This window comes from Magallana gigas, chromosome 2 (genome assembly GCF_963853765.1).
Source record: "Magallana gigas chromosome 2, xbMagGiga1.1, whole genome shotgun sequence".
In the NCBI taxonomy this organism is placed as follows: domain Eukaryota; kingdom Metazoa; phylum Mollusca; class Bivalvia; order Ostreida; family Ostreidae; genus Magallana; species Magallana gigas.
The window spans coordinates 47,489,952-47,510,168 of NC_088854.1; the positions used below are offsets into that span (position 1 = coordinate 47,489,952).

Sequence of the window (20,217 nt, forward strand, 5' to 3'; positions counted from 1 at the left end):
CGGAAAAAAAATTGTTCCCAAAATCATAATAATGAAATTCCTAATCCGTGTGTATTGGGGGGGGGGGGGGGGGTAACTTTCTATACCTTTAATTCCAAAAAAAAATTCTTACCTACCAAAAAACAATTTCCCCAAATCATAAAATTACCAATCCGTGGGGTAACTGGGTAAGGGGGGTGTATATACCTTTAACTGCAATTTTTAATATCACTCTTAACATTTCATTATTTTCATTTCAATTCCTTAATTATATCGAAAATGTGGGGGCAGGGCCTGGCAGATTCAATTTCTTATATGTAAATTTAAGATAAATTATGTTTGCTGCGAGAAAAAAAAGGGGAGGGGGGGGGGCTCCCGGTTCCGACGCCTATGTCCATGATAAATATATAGTTCCACGATCTGTGAAACATTAAACAGCCCTTAACTATAGTTATAATGAACGTAAATTATAGTTTACAAATGTGAATCTATATTCATCAGCAAAATTTATTTATAACGTTTAAAACAGATAAACTTAGATTAGCATTCGTAAAATATAGTCCACAATTTGAAAAAGTACAAGTATTACATTTGCCCGCTTAGTAGCTACTGTATTTTCAAATGGAACTTTTTTTATCATTAAGGTAAATCAATATTTTTGTAAACCCCCCCCCCCCCCCCCCCCCCCCCGAATATCTGCATTACAGACTTCGCGGATATCTTAATAACTGTAAATAGTTAAGATTTATAAAATAGACAAGTTTTACTAATTCGGAAAAGTATTTGACCTATAACGAATAGTTCCAGATTTCAGTCGTCATACTAGCATATGCCTTTAATAGGCTACATGTACAGTGTAGTTGCTAGTATTTCAGTTCAAGACCATAATGTAAGGCTATTCTCCAAAGCGACGGTATTGTTCTTTTCTTTTCTTTTTAAATAAAAGTGATTTCTTGAGTCGCGAAAAAAAATTATCCCATAAATTCTCTCTCTTTTACATGCACAAAACAAACTGTTGATCGGATTAATTATTTTGAAGAGAAGATATCAAATTTAAAAAACAGACATTCTACCAGACAACAGAAAAAAAGGAAAAAGTTTTTCAATATTATCCGAAGGTATATATTTTAGGCGAGTGAACCGAGTCCAATGCATATCGATGTTAATGTAAACATTGCATATTCATTCTTCAGCCAACTGCTGCAAGACACAGATGGATTCTCCGGACAGGGACAACTTCTTTGATAGATTTGTCGACAGAAAGAAAATTTTTGATAAACAGGATTGCATACAATGCTTTCAACGCTATGATGTTGACAGGTGAGATTTTTGAAAATTACTAAAGTAACAAACAGCTGACAGTAAAAGAATAACACTTAAGGCCTACTTAATTAACGACTTAAACCTTTACTTTTTAGCTACGATATTTTATTTGTCATTCATATGTTACTTTTTAATGCTAAAAATTAGTTTGCTGTGTTTAAACTCACTGTCGATGTTTTATTATAGCCCACCAAGGTCTCAATCTTGATTTTTATTGATTTACGGAAGACGTTCCCTTCTATCAAATTAAAATATAAATAAGCACGCCTACATCAGCGTATTGTACGTGAAAGCATATTCACTGAATAAATAGCCTAATACAATTTTGATTTTTGAAAATATTGTGTATACATATCAATGACTCAATGGAAATTTTGGCTTTAACAACTATATTCATAAAATCTAAATATAAGCAGACTTTTAAATTCAATATATAAGTTGTCATTTTATTTATAGTATCCCCGAGTACCCAAACTCCGTCACCATATGCAGAAAACAGTCCGCGTTTCTCTGCAAATTAGTTTTTGCAGTTTTTATCATTTGCAATCACTAAATATAACATGAAACGTTACAATTTATAAAATTATTTACAAAAATATTTTTATTATTATTCAAATAAGCCCTCTGAATACGACGTTTATCACACGTGCTATCATAACTTATGAACCTAACTCCGTCTCCACATGATCTATGATACGCCAGGGAATGAAGACACATTAACAATTTAGTTTAAACTCAACTTGTATCTAGGCCAAGTTATAATAAGTAAAATCGGTGTATACAATTTAAATTGTATATCATTTCATCAAAGTGAAATGATCGCCAGAATAAAAAAAATTGGTCCTTGTAACAACAATCACAATGACCTTTTCAGAAGTATGGATTTCGTTTGATTTCTGTCCATACATGTTTCAAATATATCATATCAATAATGAATATATGAATGATTATATTATCTATTTATTACATTTTTAATAAATGTAGGGTATTCTATAACTACCGACACACCGTATATATCTGTAACCCTGTCCTATAAGGCAAAAATTACGGCATGAGCTATTTGACGTTATCATCAGTGTAGTGCATAAAGGCTATTGAGGACTGAAAAAAATGTATTAATAACCTTAATAAAAAATAAATTACATGTGAATGTTTCATTTTGACCTCTCTTAAAATGACTGACCACAGTAAATAATCAAATAGGCGCGCATGTCAGAAATATCGTTATTTTAGTGCACCCGTAAAAAGGTGTTAGCTGATTTCACACAATTATTGTTGCATAAAATGAACAGGGTGTAATTTTGTTATATTTGAACACATTTTTAAATTTAAACATTGTAAATTGTTGACATTTGATTGAGGATTTTTGACATGCAAAAAATGACGTCATAATCGCACTTGATTTCAAACGGCGAGGAGTTTCCGAAAGTGACGGAGTTAGGGTAGTGACGGAGTTAGGGTGCTATGCGATATAGACATTTAAATGAAAGAGGGGTACTGCTATAAATAATGCTCTAATTTTTTTTATAATATGGTCTTTTTAAGGAATCACATGCATTTAAAAACCAATCATGATGTGAAACATGATATTTTTACTGTCATAAGTAGGACTTGAACTGTGAACAATAATGCTTGGATATGAGTAATCACCAAAACAAGTGTTTCCTAGCTATAGTTGACTATTTGCCAGGGGCTCAATGACCCTTACATTCTATACTTCTAAATTAGATTTATGTTTTTTTAGCTGTGGATCCATGTATTATAAAGCAGGGTTTTTTCCCTTGTATATATAACTCTGGTGTATTGCAAAATGCCAAATGAATTTGATAATTTTCCCAATGTAATTTCCTAATCAACTGCAACAAATCAGAAGTTATGATGCCATAATTATCTCAAAACTGATTGACATTAACTTCAATTAAAAAAAAATCCATGAAAATAACAATGATTGGGGTGTTATAATATAAGCAAAACAATACATATACTTGTATATTCATCCAAACATGGAATAATTGTTAATATGAGTTAAGAATATGCATTTGTGTAATTCTTTATAACATGGATAAGTAGTTCTCTTGTTAAAACTTTAGATTTTATATGATTAAAAATAGCCAAAATTTTCTTTTATTAAAGGAGTTTAATAAGTTGAGATAAACAATAAAGATTATATGCAGGTGTTCTTAAATATTATGAATGATTAAGGTATGTCCTTTCCACAGTCAATAACTAATGCTACAAGTTGGCAAATATCAAAAGTACCTGATTGGTTTATGACTATGCATTTCTGTAAATTTGTTTAGCAGTTTATGGTTAACCATTTTATGGAGGATTTCTGATAGTTTGCAAAGGAGCCAGATGGTCTGATATATTTCTGGATTTCCCCAGATTTTGAATTATGAAGCTGTGAATATTTTGCAGTTTAACCTTTAAATTTCAAAATAATTTTGAATGCTAGATAATGAAAGGAATGGGATTAATATTTGGCCAGAGTGTATTTTGTGTGGCTCTTTTATGTCTCCTTGTTTGCAACTTGAACTTTTACAAATGATAATTTGGTGCAATGCATTTATATGTACATATTATAAAAAAACAGGCATTATACTTTACTTAGCAGTAATTATAAGCAAGTGACTTTTGTACATGTACATGGTAAATGACATAAACCGGTAATAGGTGTATATAAGGAATAAGGAATCATTCTTTGAGTATTATGAGGTGATAATTTTGGTCGGGGCGTGATCAAATCCAATAAAGCCCGAAGGGCTTTATGATAGATTTGATCACACCCCGACCGAAATTATCACCTCATAATATTCAAAGAATGATTCCTTATTACTTATATTTATAATTTTAAACCATCGTACGATTAAATATTTAAATATAAATAAGCAAACCCCACTGGTGCCTCAATTTGACTTTATGAGTTATATAGTACAAAATCGATACGTAGTGTTATCACAGGCAAAGACACTGGAAAATGTAAATATACAGTGGTATGCAGGTTTATGGATAAAAGACTTGATTTTCTATGTTGAAGTCCATACTCAGTCTGGTACAGTTGTTATTATGACAGATGAAAGATCAAGAATTATCCACTCCTTTAAAACAATTCTGTTGTCTAGATCTGTTTAGATGTATTGAAATATTATTTGAATTTCACAGGAATATTCAAATCAGTTTTATACCTCGTTTTACTGGTACTCTCGGTGATAAAATCATTGCTTTTACCATACTTTGAAATATTAGCTTACCTGGCATCAGGTCAGATGAGTTAAAGATGTGATACCACATACCATGATATCTGTTTAACTCTGACTCAGATAAGAATTTTCATGGAAATGATGTATCTTTTTAAGGATATCTGTAAACAAGGGCTATCATTAGCCTGTGTCACACCAGGTTAACATTTTTCTGAACTATTTGTTTTGACAGAGACGGATACTTGAATAAGAGGGAGTTTCGGCAGTTACTGAGCGACATTTTCTGTGATGGCTCCCAGCCTTACAAACTGACAGAGGAGCAGGAGAAGGAACTGTTCACTCTTCTGGATCAAGATCAGGTCAGTGGGGAAGGTTGAAGGTCATAAAAGGTCAAGGAGAGAGCGGAAGGTCATATGTAGATGAATCTTTCACGTCAAAGAAAGGGATTAATTGTTATCAAGCTTTGGTGAATAGTTCACCATAACTAATAGTCCCATTCTGATAATTTGATAGTGTTGTTCATATTTGTTACTTGAGCAAATTAGATAGGTACTATGGAATGATAAGAAGTTATGGTGGCTTAATTTTTATGGTTTCCATAGGCTTCAACAACCATTAATTAACATCCTCAACATATTTTGGAACACAGTCTTGTACAGTTGTATGTACAAATGAATCCCTGAAATTACTAGCAGCAGAATTGTAGCTCCACGGGAAACTCAGGTTGACAGACTATGGTGCTACAGTTTCATCCATTCAAAAAACTGTATATTTATTGTGCGCAAAAAGTTGCACACAGTTTTGGACTTGTATTATTTTGGAATATATTCTGTAAATATTTTCAAAAATGACAGTCTGTCAACCCGATTTTCCCATTGATCTACAGCTCTGCTGTATGAAATTGCATAGCCATGAACCATTAAGGTAGTACATGTATGAGACACCTCCATGTTGTGACATACTATTTATCAAAATATACAATAAAATCAAGCATAATTTTATAAATAGTATGTTTCTTAAAATTGTCAACTATCAGTATGGTGCAGTGGGTAAGAGAGTTCACTACGAATCTGTGAGTCATGAGTTCAATTCGCACTAGGGATTTAAAAAAAAAATATTTTTTCAAAAATTTTTCAAAATATATTTTTGGTTAAATATCGTAAAATTTGAAAATTCTAAACCAGTAAAAATATTTTAAATATAATGTATTTAAATCCACATTAATATCAACAGATGTTCCATACCACCTTAAAGAGTTGACAGTTCCCAAAAATTGAGCCCTCCCCCCACCCCCGAATTTAAATACTACAACAGTGCTTGTTATCAAAGGGATTGGACACAGTTCCAGAACTTGGTATTGCCTTTCTGTAAGCTTTCAGATAATTACTGTCAATATTAGCATTAAACACTATAAGCAACAAGCAATGAAGGATTTGATTTGTATTATTCACATGAGACTCTTCACATATCCTAAACTTGTTTGTATGATTACATCACATTCTTTAAATTATTTCCTAAACACAACTTCAGGATCTTAAGATTTGTAGATGTAAGGTTTAATTTTCATTTACAGATTTAATGATTTAAAAGCATGGGCAATATGCTGGACATTTTTTTAAGCAGACAATCTCACTGGTACTTGTTATGTTTGGCAGGAACAGAAATTGTTATACTCTCTCTAAAAGAGAGATGGAGGGGTTGGGGGGGGAGATTGCAAAATCTATGTATTTGAATTAGTGAAAATTACCTCAAAGTGCCGCCCCCCCCCCCCCCCCCCCCCATTTTGTCAACTCATATATTCTTCAGACGACCCCCCCCCCCCCCCCAGTGATGTACCGGTAGTTTATGTGTCCAATTGCTCTTTGGCATTTTCCAAAGGTACTCAAAACTCTTCTTCTTTTTGTTGTTAGCATCCCATATTACCTGTAATTAGAAATGAATGATGTCAGAGAGAACTAAATGCTTCACCTTTTGAGATTTTATTACGAAAGGAGATTTATATCTATATACAATGCTTGTTAAAATAAATTTGAAAAATCCATATGCCAAGAAAACAGTTCTCAATGCCAGATCTCCTCTAATTTTACCTGCAACTTGTTTAGAAAACAGAGAAATTGTAAAATATCTTCAATGCTTGTAATTAAAGTGATGCCAGAAATAAGAGTTACTAAATAAAGTGTCAAGTAGTTGGGGAATTATCTATGGTTTGATGGTAATGTGTTACGTACAAGGTGAACTGTCCATTCCGCCACAGATATTTACAAGAAAGGACCTCTCAATAAGTCCTAGTCAGACCTCCTGCAAGGAAATTGGTCCAAATTTGGAAATCTGTGACGTGTTTGCTCTGAATTAAGCTTCTCTCTGTTGATTTCTTCTGGAAAGTTCCAAAATTGGCACTGCAAATTAGCTCTCATTATCTCTTATCATTTTCTGCAAACATGGAAGAAAATATTTCTGTCATTAATTGGCTTATAAATCAATCCCGACCTCTACAAGCAAGAGTTCTTGTGAGTATGTGGGGGGAGTTGAACACGTTTGCCCTGCCATCTTGAAGGAGATGAAGCCATGCTTGGGAAATTTTCCTCCAATTATTCCTGGAATCATTTACAGTCATGTTGACATGGAAATTTATAGAATGCAATCATTATCAGTTCATAAGTTCTTAGAATTGAGATCTACGTAATATACTGATTTTAATTTTTGATGTGATTCCCTCACTGAAAAATTTACAATCAAATGGGTATATTTTATCCCCATTTTACAAAGCATGGAAAAAAAAAATCTTTGATGTTTTTCTGACATTTAATGTGTGATGCTGGTTCGGATGAGTTTTTGTACTTTTACTTGATGATCAATCATTCATTGGTATGCCGTCTAGAGTTGTCAGGGAATTGATTATCTACTTGGTAAGGACAGGAATAGTGTAAACAGTTGTGATAGTTGCACAGTATATTAATAGTGGTATCAAGTAGGTCTTGGAAGTTCCAATCAATACTACCTGGGCTCTAATCACAGGGTAGCAGAAGGTCCCACAATGTCACCTTTCCCTTCCTCTGAAGCCTTTCTTGTCGGTTCCAGAATTCTATGGGGTTCAATTTTTTTTTTCAAGGAACAAAATTTTTTTGAAAAAAATAATGACATCTGAAGGTGTGTAAGAATGGTTGGAAGGCTGCTGTGTTAATAATCTCTTTGACTTTTACCTGGGGTATTGGATTCCAATTTGTGCCTGACAGATCATTACCGTGGCTGTTTAAATGGTGATCAATAACACTATGTGCATTGTGCAGCCATCCACTTTAGATAATAATGGTACTAATTTTAAAGTCTAACAACCCTGTTTGCAATTTCTGGAACAACTGCCCATATTTTGCATTTTTAGCAAATGTTGACAAAAATTATAATTTAAGCAAAGATCTTACATTTTTCTATTGAATTGGCCCTCAATCTTTCAACAATGAAATCAGATACGGTACTTTTAAAACAAAACAAGAAGTTTGAGCCATATGGCCTTTTTTTTTCAAAATTTTCACTATGACATCAACATGTACATATATTTAAGACTTATTGATGTTATATTAACATATAATTCCATTAAAAAAAATATTAAGTTCCGTTCTAACATTTATAGTAATTACCAATAAAAACTTAGAAAAAAATTTATTTTTCTTCATCTCTTTTAGGACTTCTTTTAAGTATATAAGTATGGAATTTATATTTAATCCAGTACATGTTTAATCTTGCAAAATGGATTGTTACAAAGTTATCAAAGTACTGATATTACTTTAGGTCCATTTTATTGGTGAGAACTTTTACTGGGCCTATTAACAGTTGAGGCTATCAAATATTAGATCACCTTTTTACATACACTGTTGATAAAAGTACTGTAAATCACAAAGAGAAAATGATAAATAAATCAAAGCGTGCACTGCCCCGTTATTGATACAGTTTTATTGTGGTTTCAGTCAGACTTTGATTCGATTCAGGATTCAGCGTATGTTGTATGGAATAAGTTGGTCAAATACTTTGTCCCAGACTTGCGTGGTTATATTTAACTGGTGGTAAACTTTGATCCTTATATATGGGTTGCTTATCAAGGGATATTGTAAGGGCTGCAACAACTTTATTTCTCAATTTGATTGTCATTAAATGTAACATTACAAAAGTATTAAGTAGACATACAAAGAGTATTTTAATTCTAATAGTACATCCTGGGTGAGACTTACTGGGTGGCAGTATTTGGAATACGAGTTCATAGTCCATGTGAATAGTAGTTAAGTGTTGAAGAAGTAAGGTATATGCACTGTTAATAATCTAGAGTTCCCTGTGGCTAGCTGCATGATCTTTATAAATCTCATAAATCTTTACTGAATGAATTTCTCTTTAATCTCAAGATGACCTACATACTGTATAGTGTACGCAAATTATTTCAATCTGGGTCTTGAAAATACTTTTTTCAATGTGAATTAATTACAAAGCTTTTCTCTGATACCACAAGACCCTTACAACAAATTAAGAAAGCTTATGGTAATTTAGGTTTGTTAAATTATTGCTGTTTAAATCAAATCCTTTTACCCTTGTATACCATGAAAGCAAAGTGGATTAATTCATGAAAAGTGACAATTCTTTATACATGCATCAATTTACCTTTAATGAATGTTTGTGATATTGTACATGTTAACCTCCAGTGGTGAAAAAGAGATAGATTTAGAACTGAAAGAGTGGAAGCATTGCACAAAGCCTTTTTCGCAAATATTTTTAAAGCACATATATTTTTATATGATACAAATGTAGTAAAGGTTCCTGATTAGTACTTAACAATATAAACTAAAATATAAAAGACTTTTGAAATATTGTAATATCAACACATGCAATCAAAAAGTTTGCATGTAGTTACCATCAAATTGATTAAGTTATATTTTGGAAAAAAATATTTGAGTGCAGAGATTTTAACAATTGCCTTTGTTCAATAAAAATAGGTTAAGCTGTCAGAATTTCACATATAAGAGAAGTTAAAGCCACATTTGGAATTGCAAAGCTTCTTTTTCATATGACAACAAATTACGGATATAGCAAAGTTCAAAAAAGTCAAAATCATGCAATTTGAGGCATGCATTAGCTTGAAAGCACTTGCCAAAATTTGTGTTACAGGGATAGGGAATTTTAGGGAGTACTTGCGAGCACCCGCTGGACATGCCTCTGTTTTCATACCCATTTCATGCAACAAGCCAAGTATAGAGGCTTGTTCAGCAGAGGGAATGCTCACCAAAATTTGTTTTACTATATGAGCACTGCTCTGCTGAACATGCCTCAAGTCTATCAAAAAATAAACATGAAACTTGCATTGTAGTATAGTGTTACTCATAGACATATCATTGAAATCTAAAATTATGTATATATTGACTTGTGTTTTCATAAAGCATTGATAGTATGTGTATGACCTATGTTGACATTTTGTAGGATGGGAAAATCAGTAAGACCGAGTTTCTTGGGAACTGTTACTACTGGCTGAAACAAGTAAGTCAGATCTAAGAATAGTCATACTTTTAATGTGAGCCAATCAGAACTGCAAATTTTGTCAATTCCAGAATCATTTTGACATTACAACTGTATTATTGAAGCTCTTCGAGAGTGAAAAATAATCTTTTGAATTTTCCCCTGTCAGATTTTGCAGCCAAATTCTGCTTTGATTGTTGTGGATGTGCAGAACGACTTTCTAGATGGTAACCTTGCCCTTCGTAACTGTCCAGCAGGTCAGGATGGACTCGGGGTCATTCCAGCCATTAACTCTGTCCTTGACACGGTGAACTTTGAACTTGTTGTGTATACCAGGGATTGGCATCCAGCAGATCACATTTCATTTGCAGAAAACAAACATATCAGACCATTCCATTCTACCAGCCAAGTAAGTCTGTGATAAGACTGTCAGTGTCCGAGGCTTGTGTATCCTCTATCCTGTAAACTAAAGTTCCACTCATTCTATTATGTCATGCAGTTTTATTTAGTACAAGCTCTTTATACTACCACAACTGAAATCTTCTCTTTATATGATGTCAATGTGTCAAGTTGGATGAATTACTAAATTTGAGGAAGATGTAAGTCTTCCTTGAGCATGAATTTAACAAGTTACACGATGATGCAAGTGTTATCATCATTAATAGAGCAGCCAATTAATGTTGTAATTTGTAGTGTGTGAAGTTCCTTTGTTAAAGTTTCACAGGAGTTGTCTTCAGCTAATATCAGTGAGATGTTTGTACTGAACTACCAAAATGGCCTAATGTAAAATATTACATGTAAACTGATGTCTTTATTTATTAGCTGCTAATTATTTATCAGTGATGTGGTCACAAAACACCCAGAAAATGAGTCAATCCTTTAAATGGTGATGAACAAGACCTTGACCCTTATGGATGACCTTGAATGGTGACCTTGATTGTGATTTCAGATCACACAGAGAGAAGCCAAAGTCCATGACACGGTGATATTTGAGGGACCCCCGATGACAGAGCAGAGACTATGGCCCACTCATTGTGTTCAGGGAAGCTGGGGAGCTGAAATCCATACAGATCTCAAGGTGCTCCCACTGAAGAACATTCGTAGTCTTTGCTACATCTTTGTTATGTACTCAGGGCCATAAAGAAGGTTCTTTCTTATAGATCAAGATAATATAAACTTACATGAAATGTTTTAGATTTTCTTTTGCAACAACCCTTCTATTGTAATTATTACAAATAACAGAACACATGTATTGAAACTGATACACATAACATATGTATTAAAGCAATATGAGCTGTATTATTTAGAATTTTATTTTGCTGCAAAAACCTGCTAGTATGATAAGTCTGCATATAACTGAAGCTCTAATGATAAATAAGACTTGAAAAAAAACCCATTAATGTTTGTCTGAGGAAAGATTTTTCTTCTAAGGAATATATAGCAGATCAATTTTTGACAGGACGACAATAATTCAATTTTTCCCAAATCAAGGCTTCTCAACAGCTTTTCCCACAAAAATATGGCAAACAGAAATTTTTAAAACATGATATTTTTTGTCATTTTAGTAGAAAATAACATTTTCGTATAAAAAAAAATTCAACATGAAAATTGCAGCTCATATTGCTTTAATTGGATCCAATATACATAACAAAACATACCAGTATGTGTTCAGAGTTCTGGATTGTGATGGTGAAATGACACCATCAGCTCTTAGATTTAATGTAAGGTCAGTTTTAGATGATTTGAGGATAACGTTGTCATAAATAGATTGGAGGAAATGTTGTTTGCATAATTTGAAACTAAGAAATGATTGTGACAAGAAATTGTACCGATCCAGTCAAGAGATACACAAAATACTCCAACACTGTAGCTCAGTGTGGTATATTAATGTGTATATTTTTTATGTGTTTAGGTTCCAGACAATAGTGTATTTGTGGATAAAGGGAAAAACCCTAATGTGGACAGTTACTCGGCATTCTGGGATAACAACAAACATTCACAGACAGAACTCGTCCAAATCCTGTCCAAGCACAACATCACGGACGTGTATCTGTGTGGGGTGGCCTACGATGTGTGTGTGGGTGAGTACTATACAATGGAGGCTTGAAATTGTTACATGTATACTGAAACTTATTACATGAGTTATAGAATAAGGGTTCCTCCTAATTTATTGAACTCAAAGGCAAGAAATGAATATGTTCATAGAAACTGAGATTAAATTAAACCATCTTTAAAAATACTGTATACAGGGTTCTTTTCGCCCCGTGTTGTTTTCGCCCTTCAACACTTGCAAACGGTTTGCCCCGTCTTAAATTCACAGAGACACGCTTGTGTATTAAAGAGATAACTTGGAACATTGGAATTCCCCCAGTCTTAAATTCGCCCCCTGAAAACGAGGACGAAAGGGGCGAAAATAAAACGGGGGGCAAATATTTCCCTCTTTACAGTAGTTCAGTCAAAAATAGATACATGTATTAATAGTATAGATTCCATTGTATATGAAGTTAAGGTAAAATGTCTTTATCATATGAGAGTCAGGTGTTGTATTTCATTATTTTATTCTCACGGAATAATTACCAATTATAACATCAATGAATTATAAATTGATAACAGGAAAAGTAAATATCAGTGGGATGAAGACAATAAATTTCTAATTTCGTACTAAATAATTTCTCTTTTCAATGAAAAATAAACCCCTAGATAATTATTGATTTTCTTCAATGGGAAACTTGCTGCAATTGTCTTGTGCTGACTTAGTACTAGACAAAAAATGTCACGAAAAATGATAAAATAAAAATAATTATACCAGTCCCCTTACCCCTTACAAATGAACTTTTAAAGAGGAAGGGGGAATGAATATTGTTGGAATCAAAATGGTTGTTTTTTTTCTTTTGTGTATGCTTTTACATTTTTATATCCTTATTTTTATATATATTATGTAACAAAAACATATGGCAGGAATTCGTAATTTGCAGAGATATTTTCTGAGATAAGTCTCAATGACATATACATTATGTTGCATTGATGTCATATCCTATTAAGACCAAGGTCATATGATATTCCAGTTAAGCTTTTTTTCTGGCGCTTTTTGTTCCATTTGTTTTGCAATACAGTCACAACATGAATCTTGCAGATATTTCAAAAGGGTTTTTATTAGCTAAATTTTTTATCATAGAATTGTTGACAATGATACAAGCAATTGAAACTTCCATGAAATACAGTCTCTGGCAATAATACTATTGAATCCTAAAGTTCTAGCTAGCAAATAGCAAACAAAACTAGTGTAAACCTACAGGGAGTGATGATGCAATCCTCAAAGCAGCATCCTTAATAACCTTTTTAAAATATTCATATGCACACCAACTGTTCCAATAGCTGAGCTAAAAGGAAAATTTAATGTTCAAAAAGGGATGGGGACAAACCTAAAAGCAGTTTGATCAGTGTATAGATCCATGCTGTGCATATCTGTTTGTAGTCATATGGTACATTATTCATTTATAAACAAAGGAATTGTGGAACTATAGTAACAGAATGTATACCAGTACCTATAGTCAAAACTTGTCATACACTACAGACTAGCGAAACAGGTGTTAATTAATAAAAAACACCACAAACAAAATACAAATTTTGCATAAAACCTGGTAACAAAACTACCGTATCTTAAGATTTATGGTTATAAATGTAATTTGAAATAGTGATGTCTTTTGCAGTGTTAGCTTTTAAGTACAGAGTATTTCTCACTGTTGAGTGGAAAAAACCTGCAGTGAATTGTAAGGTCATTTTTTTATAGACAAGAAAGTGTTAATGTATTGATTTGAAGTAAAAAAGTACAAAGTTGAGATTAAAACCCATTGACAAGCAAAAGAGTTTCTACATTCTATTGATTTTCTTCCTATACACCATTATGAAATTCACACACTCATTGAGGAGGGAAATTCTGTAATTGGCCGCATTGATTTGGTCCTAAAGTATAAGTTTAAGGGCATCAGCACCGGAAAATGAAAAACTGCAATAATATAGTCAATCTTCCCAATCTTGTACATTTTTAAGGAAATTGACCTCAGCGTTACTTTATGGTATCTGGTATGGTGTAAACTGGAATACATAATTTATTAGTTTATATAGATAAATTTTGGGCAAAATAAATTTGTTCGATTCAATTGATTTCACTGAAACCGTCAATGTGACGGTACATGACGTACATATATAGTATATAAATATTTACAAAGGTAGATACAATGTCAGAGGTGAAACTAAGCAAACTATATAACTGAGGCTTCAAAAAAGTTTTCAGTAATTTTGAAGAACCTTGGATTAATAATTGGAAGGTTTTTTCACACTTAAACTACTGCCAGCTGGACACTTTTTTGCAATGAATTTCTAGCTATCTTTTGGAAGCAAGTATGAGAGTGAATCCAACATCTATAGTACCAGTAATCATAGATTGTACTGCTATGATATTCTTGTTATAGATCTGCGTCATTTTTTTTTCTTCAAAATATGAAGTTTTAATATTAATATAATAATTTTTTTTTTTAATTAAGATTTTTTCCCAATTTAATTACATATGGAATCACCACAAATAATTTGTGATGAAGCGGCCGGGGTCTGTAATTTCCAGCAAATCAAATGTTAAACATTTTTACCCAACAGCATTTACATAAAATTGCAAATTTATATTGCACAATGCCAGGAAATGTATTTTTACTGGGTTAGTTTTGATAAAAGTTTCACAAATTATTGAATCATACATATAGCTATGTTCACTGTTATAAGATTAGTATAATTGAATATTTTTTTTTATGGTTAAATAAACTTGTGTCAATCTGCCTTAATAGTCTTATTTTCCTCAAATATTAGCCAGGAATAATTGCTTTCAAGATGATATTGGTTTGGTTTTTCTGGTTGATTTAGGTTTCACAGGATTAGATGCTATGGACCATGGGTTTAGAGTAGTGGCACTTGATGATGCTTGTCGTGGAGTAGACATAAAGCAAATAGATGAAATGAAGAAATCTCTCCAAGAGAAAGGAGCTATCATTATTAGTACTTGTAAGGTAAGTCTCTAAGGTAACAAAATATGCAGGCTTGGTTTTCATGATAGACAAGGTGGTGAAATTTGATATTGAAAAATGCTGGCTATAAAATACATGTATCAGGCACAAAGCATTGTTTTTGAAAGTTGGGGGGGGGGGGGGGCATGGACCAGACTCATCCAAAAATCTTGACAAGAGTGGGGGGGGGGGGGGGGGGGGGGAGGTAGCATACAGTACCTATTACTTTAATTCCACTATTGATATATTTATTTTCACTTCAGTTTTTTAAATGCTCCTAAAAAAAGTTGGGGATGGTGGGGCTTCTCCATGTTAATTCAATTCAATCTTTTGTATGTATATAGCTGAAATGTTTTGTTGCAAGAAAAGGGGGGGGGGGCTGGCTCCCCTCTGATGCTCTGACGTGCCTGTGTATACAGGTAGATGAATAAATTCATGCTAAAAAAGATTAAAGAGAATTTATATGGGAGTTAAGATATGTGTAAGGGTATTTGATCAACACTTTGTTGTTGAAAAGTGAATTTATTTTATGAGTGACACATGTTTATTAAAAAACAATTTTCATGAGTGCAAAGCACAAGTGAAAGAATGTTAAAACCTCTTTAAGGCCATCCTTAAAAAATTGTTTGTTTGGAATTGCCCCCTTGGGGTTTACAGACCCAGGAGGGAGAGATAAGGATTTTTTCTTTCAAATTAGAAGTTTGCTTGATTTAAATTGAAAAAAAAATAATACAATAATAAAGTATAGTACAAAATATTTATTTTATTTTTTAAAGTGTCTCAAGGGTTTATGAATTGACTTGAATTATTGTATTCTTTGAAAAATTTCTTTTATCTGAAGGTGAAGGACATCGTAGAAGGATCTGACCGGCCCCCGAAGCTTGGGATTCAGACGGCTAGGAATGTAGCTCTTGCACGGACATTAGTGAATAACAATAAGGTCCACCCAACGTAACTGCGTCCTGTCCATGTTTACACGGAGAAGTCGGCGGGGTTAAGATCATCCATCCAAAACTTGCACACATTGACTGTTATCTTGTATTGACAATGGAGTTTTCTTGATATTTTAATGTTGTGCACTGTGCACCAGTTTGCTTCTTGGTTAAGAGTGTGTTTATTTTTTTTTCCTCTATGACTGCATTTAGTTTCTTAAATCAAAAGATTATCTTTGATTAACTGTAAGTAAGTATAAGGGAATAATGGAATAATGCTGAATGTACTACAATGTATTTTCAGTCATTTGGAATTGCTATACTATGGTACGGTAGGAATTCCCCCCCCCCCCCCTTTTTTTAAAAATCAAAATGTCAAATGCAAATATTGCATTGATGGACATTTCTAGTCATTGAATAATAGCAGATTTAGTTAATTTTTTTCTTATCTTATTTACCAATATCATTGGCCTTTTTACTTTTAGTTGTTGCAGAGATATGAGAACATTTTTTTATGGGTTTTAAAATGTACTTGTTCAAGTTTCTTTTTATTCCTTTATTGATATGAGAATGTCTTGGGTTTACCGATATATAATGCACAGCGGTATATACTGCTTAACATTAAGTTGTTGATCCTTATTATAAAACTTACTTTTGTTTCAGATAATCTAGCTTTGTGGTACATGTATATTGTATATTATACATAAGTATTACATTTCTTCAGTATGGAATATATCAAAGAAAGGGGGATAACTTGTGAGCTAAGTCAGGAAAATGTCTATTTGACAGTTGTACATATTGAAGTATAATAATATATGCATTTTCATTTACATATATTTATATAAGAGCTAAATATAGAATTGGCCACAGAAACAAAAGAAAGGGGTATAACTTGTGAGCTACATGTAGGTCAGAAAAATGTCAATTCTACAGGTATAATAATATGTATGCATATTCATATATCTATATTTTAAGAGCTAGATATATATAAAAGTATATAAGAATTGGCCACATATCGACTGTATGGACTGGTAATCATTTTGATTTTTCAGATCTGGTGTCAAGAATACTCATAGAATAAGCTTATGTGATACTGTGACACTGCATTACAAAGACAAAATGATTAAACTCAGCTGGAAAATATGAAGTACAGTCTCTATTTGCAGTACATGTACAGCAATATTGTTCTCTTTTTTTTGTTTAATGTAAAATTCTACTATTGAATATCATGTGATTTTATTGTGAAATGTGACTTTTATTTACTGATCGAGGAACTTGTGAACTTAAATATTGAAGATTTTTACGTCTATGTGCTTAACTTTATTGCTAACTAAGGTTTTACTATTATCAGTTACCGGTATATAATGCTTTTATGATGATGTTTTTCTCAAGATACGATTTGTCTCAGTATTAATTAAGATGTCCGTGTTGTGACTTCTATGATGTCTAAGTGTAAAGCTTATTTGTACAGTGAATTCTTCCAAAATATGATCTTCTCAGTATCTCCAAACTCTTATTTGATAATAAGGATACTCTATTTTCTCTAAAAACTTGATCTGATGTTTAATAAAATCTCTCAATGCATTTACTGATTGTGAGTTTTCATATTTATCTATGAAGTTGGACATCAAAACTTGATTGGTTTAATATATAGCCAGTTTCAAGAGACCTCTGTAAAACAGATATTTTTTTATATGATTAAAGTGAAATTCATAATAAATATTTTAACAAAATTGTTATATTAAAAACAATAGTTTTTGATGATGTACTTAATCTTATACAGGTTTAGCTGTATGTCATTAACAAATGTACTATACCAGTAGTTATTTCACTCTGATTCAAAGATCTAAAATAAAATGTTTGAATGATGTAACATAGTTGAAATAATAACTTATCTTCAATGAAATGTGGTATAAAAAATATAAATGAAGATATATGATAAATTTGGCTAACAAAGGTCTAAAGATAACTTTAATATACATGTTGCTATAAATTATATAGTCATACTGTGTTCAATATATATATATAATTTCCATGGGTTTTTACAAGATAATTTCACTATATCGCTAAGTTTGCTTTATCTGTATTCATTATATTTGAAATTTCCTGTATATATTTTGAATTCATTTATCTTGCTCTCAACTTGTTATAATAACATTGAAATTTTGAAACCCATCCATTTTCTTTTATTTTTACACGAGTGTACAGGTTAATCACGAAATTTAACTGATGCATGTATTTGTTTTATGAAATTACCACATCAAATACACAATTTGTTTTGTTATTTACTCTCTATTTCTGAATCTTACATTTGTGACTACTTGTATGTGTTCTATAAAGAGTACGAAGTAAACAGTTTTATGTACTGTTGTATACATTGTTTTAAATTATTTGCAAAGAGAGATCCAATACTGTGAAATCATTAGAATTTGTGGTGGCTAAATTTTCAGGGTTTCCTGGGTAACCCTCACCCACGAATTTACATCAACAAAAACTAAATAATTCTAAAAGATTTAAATTTCTCACTAAAACTGCATGAAAACCAGCTCATCCACAAAATTACATCCCTACGAATAAGCTAAAAAACTTACAGTCTAAGAAAATTGGCCCCCTCGAAGTTAAATGATTCCACAGCAGTTGATCAAATTCTTATGAAATTAGATATTGTCATCCCTTTTTCGATGTAAATATAGGTATTGACATTTACACAATATAGACATTGTTCTCTCCAAGAGCTGCTGAATAATGACACAGACTCTGGTACATGTACACTTGCTACTCTAAATCATGTCAAAACGTAAAAAAAAAAATTATGGATCCTTAACTTATTTCTTTGTAATTAAAAAAATAATGGTATTTTGATATCATTTTTGGACAAATGTTGCCTATTTGAAATGGTGGTATGGAGGAACAAAACATGGTAAAATAATCTAAACCACAGACATTGTCCTCTCTTTACGTAAATGTTGATACCTCATACACATCCAAATCTAGACATTGCACGGAAGATGACATTGTCTACAATCCCGTATCTTTAATGCAATACATTATCAGCATTGCCATTTTCTAGACAATTCTGATATTGTAACCATTGTCATCCTATATGTTAACAATGTCATTAACGACATAAATCCTAGGGGTTACCATACTCACAGTAGACATTGTCTTACACATTGCTTCTCTATATAATGTAGACCGTGCTTTGTTCTACACAATCTAGACAATGCTGTCTAATCGGTGTAGACATAACTATTTTCTAATTACAATTTACACATGGTTACTCTGTTATGAGTTACATCCCAGTAATATAGACATTAAATGCCAGAAATATACTTATTGCTACTCTCTATGTAATGTAGAAATTGCACATTTCAATTCTCTATGTATTGGTAATGTAGACATTGCAATCTTTCAAACAAGGTTATACTCTCTACTTACTGATGATGTAAATACACTATTCTCAATAGAGTGTACACAATATACAATATTTAAAACAATCTTACCTGTTTATCTCATTGTGAAAAATAAAGTACTTTCTGGTTTGTTTTTTTAAGTCTTTTAAAAATACATTACGGTAGTATAGGACACCTCCATGTTGTGGTGTATTGTTTATCGAAATAAACATTAAAATGAAGTGTTATTATAAAAGTAGTTTCTTTCCCAATATTGTCACTTAACAGTGTATAAGGGCAGTGCGTTAGAGGGCTTACAAGGAATCTTGTAAGTCCCGAGTGTGAATCCCGCTGGGGGCTTTACATTTTTTACCTCTCCAAATACCGTATTTTCAAAAGCTATTTATTGATTAAATATTGTGTAAAATTTGAAAATTCAAAACAGGTGAAAGTATTCTAATCATAATGTACTTTAATCTTCATTAATAACGACAGATGTCCCATACCATCTTAAGATGTGTTAATTTTGGTTTTCTGATCAGCACTCAATGCTCAGATGAGTGTTATGGCCCATGGGCCTCATCTTTTAACTTGCATTCATATAGTGGTACTGTCACTCTGAGTTTATTCATGTACTAATTCCCTCACAGTTTAATAATTGACATTTAACATACATTGATGATGTAGTTTGTATTCTTTTCCAACAAATATTGTGTGCAACTAATAGGAAGAAACTTTTCAACATAAATAGATACTTTTTTTTAATTTAAATTGTAATGAGCCCCATTGGCTTTTCCCAAATGAATATAGATGCTATGGAAAGAATTTGGGTTCTTTATGTGTA

The 20,217-nt window shown here is 32.3% G+C and overlaps 1 protein-coding gene across 1 annotated transcript; it reads left to right on the plus strand.

The window, feature by feature from the left end:
- Positions 1–1,136: 1,136 nt before the first annotated feature.
- LOC105320961 (nicotinamidase) lies at positions 1,137–18,352 on the plus strand. Its single transcript, XM_011419110.4, has 8 exons — positions 1,137–1,299; positions 4,735–4,861; positions 9,960–10,016; positions 10,165–10,404; positions 10,945–11,073; positions 11,908–12,076; positions 14,910–15,052; positions 15,891–18,352. Exons 1-8 carry the CDS (start codon positions 1,193–1,195, stop codon positions 16,002–16,004), a joined length of 1,086 nt encoding a protein of 361 aa, XP_011417412.3. The 5' UTR covers positions 1,137–1,192; the 3' UTR covers positions 16,005–18,352.
- The last annotated feature ends 1,865 nt before the right edge of the window (positions 18,353–20,217 follow it).

Bases quoted from the DNA above. Each gene is read 5' to 3' on its own strand.
- LOC105320961 (XM_011419110.4), top strand. From the start codon at position 1,193: ATGGATTCTCCGGACAGGGACAACTTCTTTGATAGATTTGTCGACAGA. The intron at 1,300-4,734 runs GTGAGATTTTTG...TTGTTTTGACAG, and splicing joins CAACGCTATGATGTTGACAG to AGACGGATACTTGAATAAGA. The intron at 4,862-9,959 runs GTCAGTGGGGAA...GACATTTTGTAG, and splicing joins CTCTTCTGGATCAAGATCAG to GATGGGAAAATCAGTAAGAC.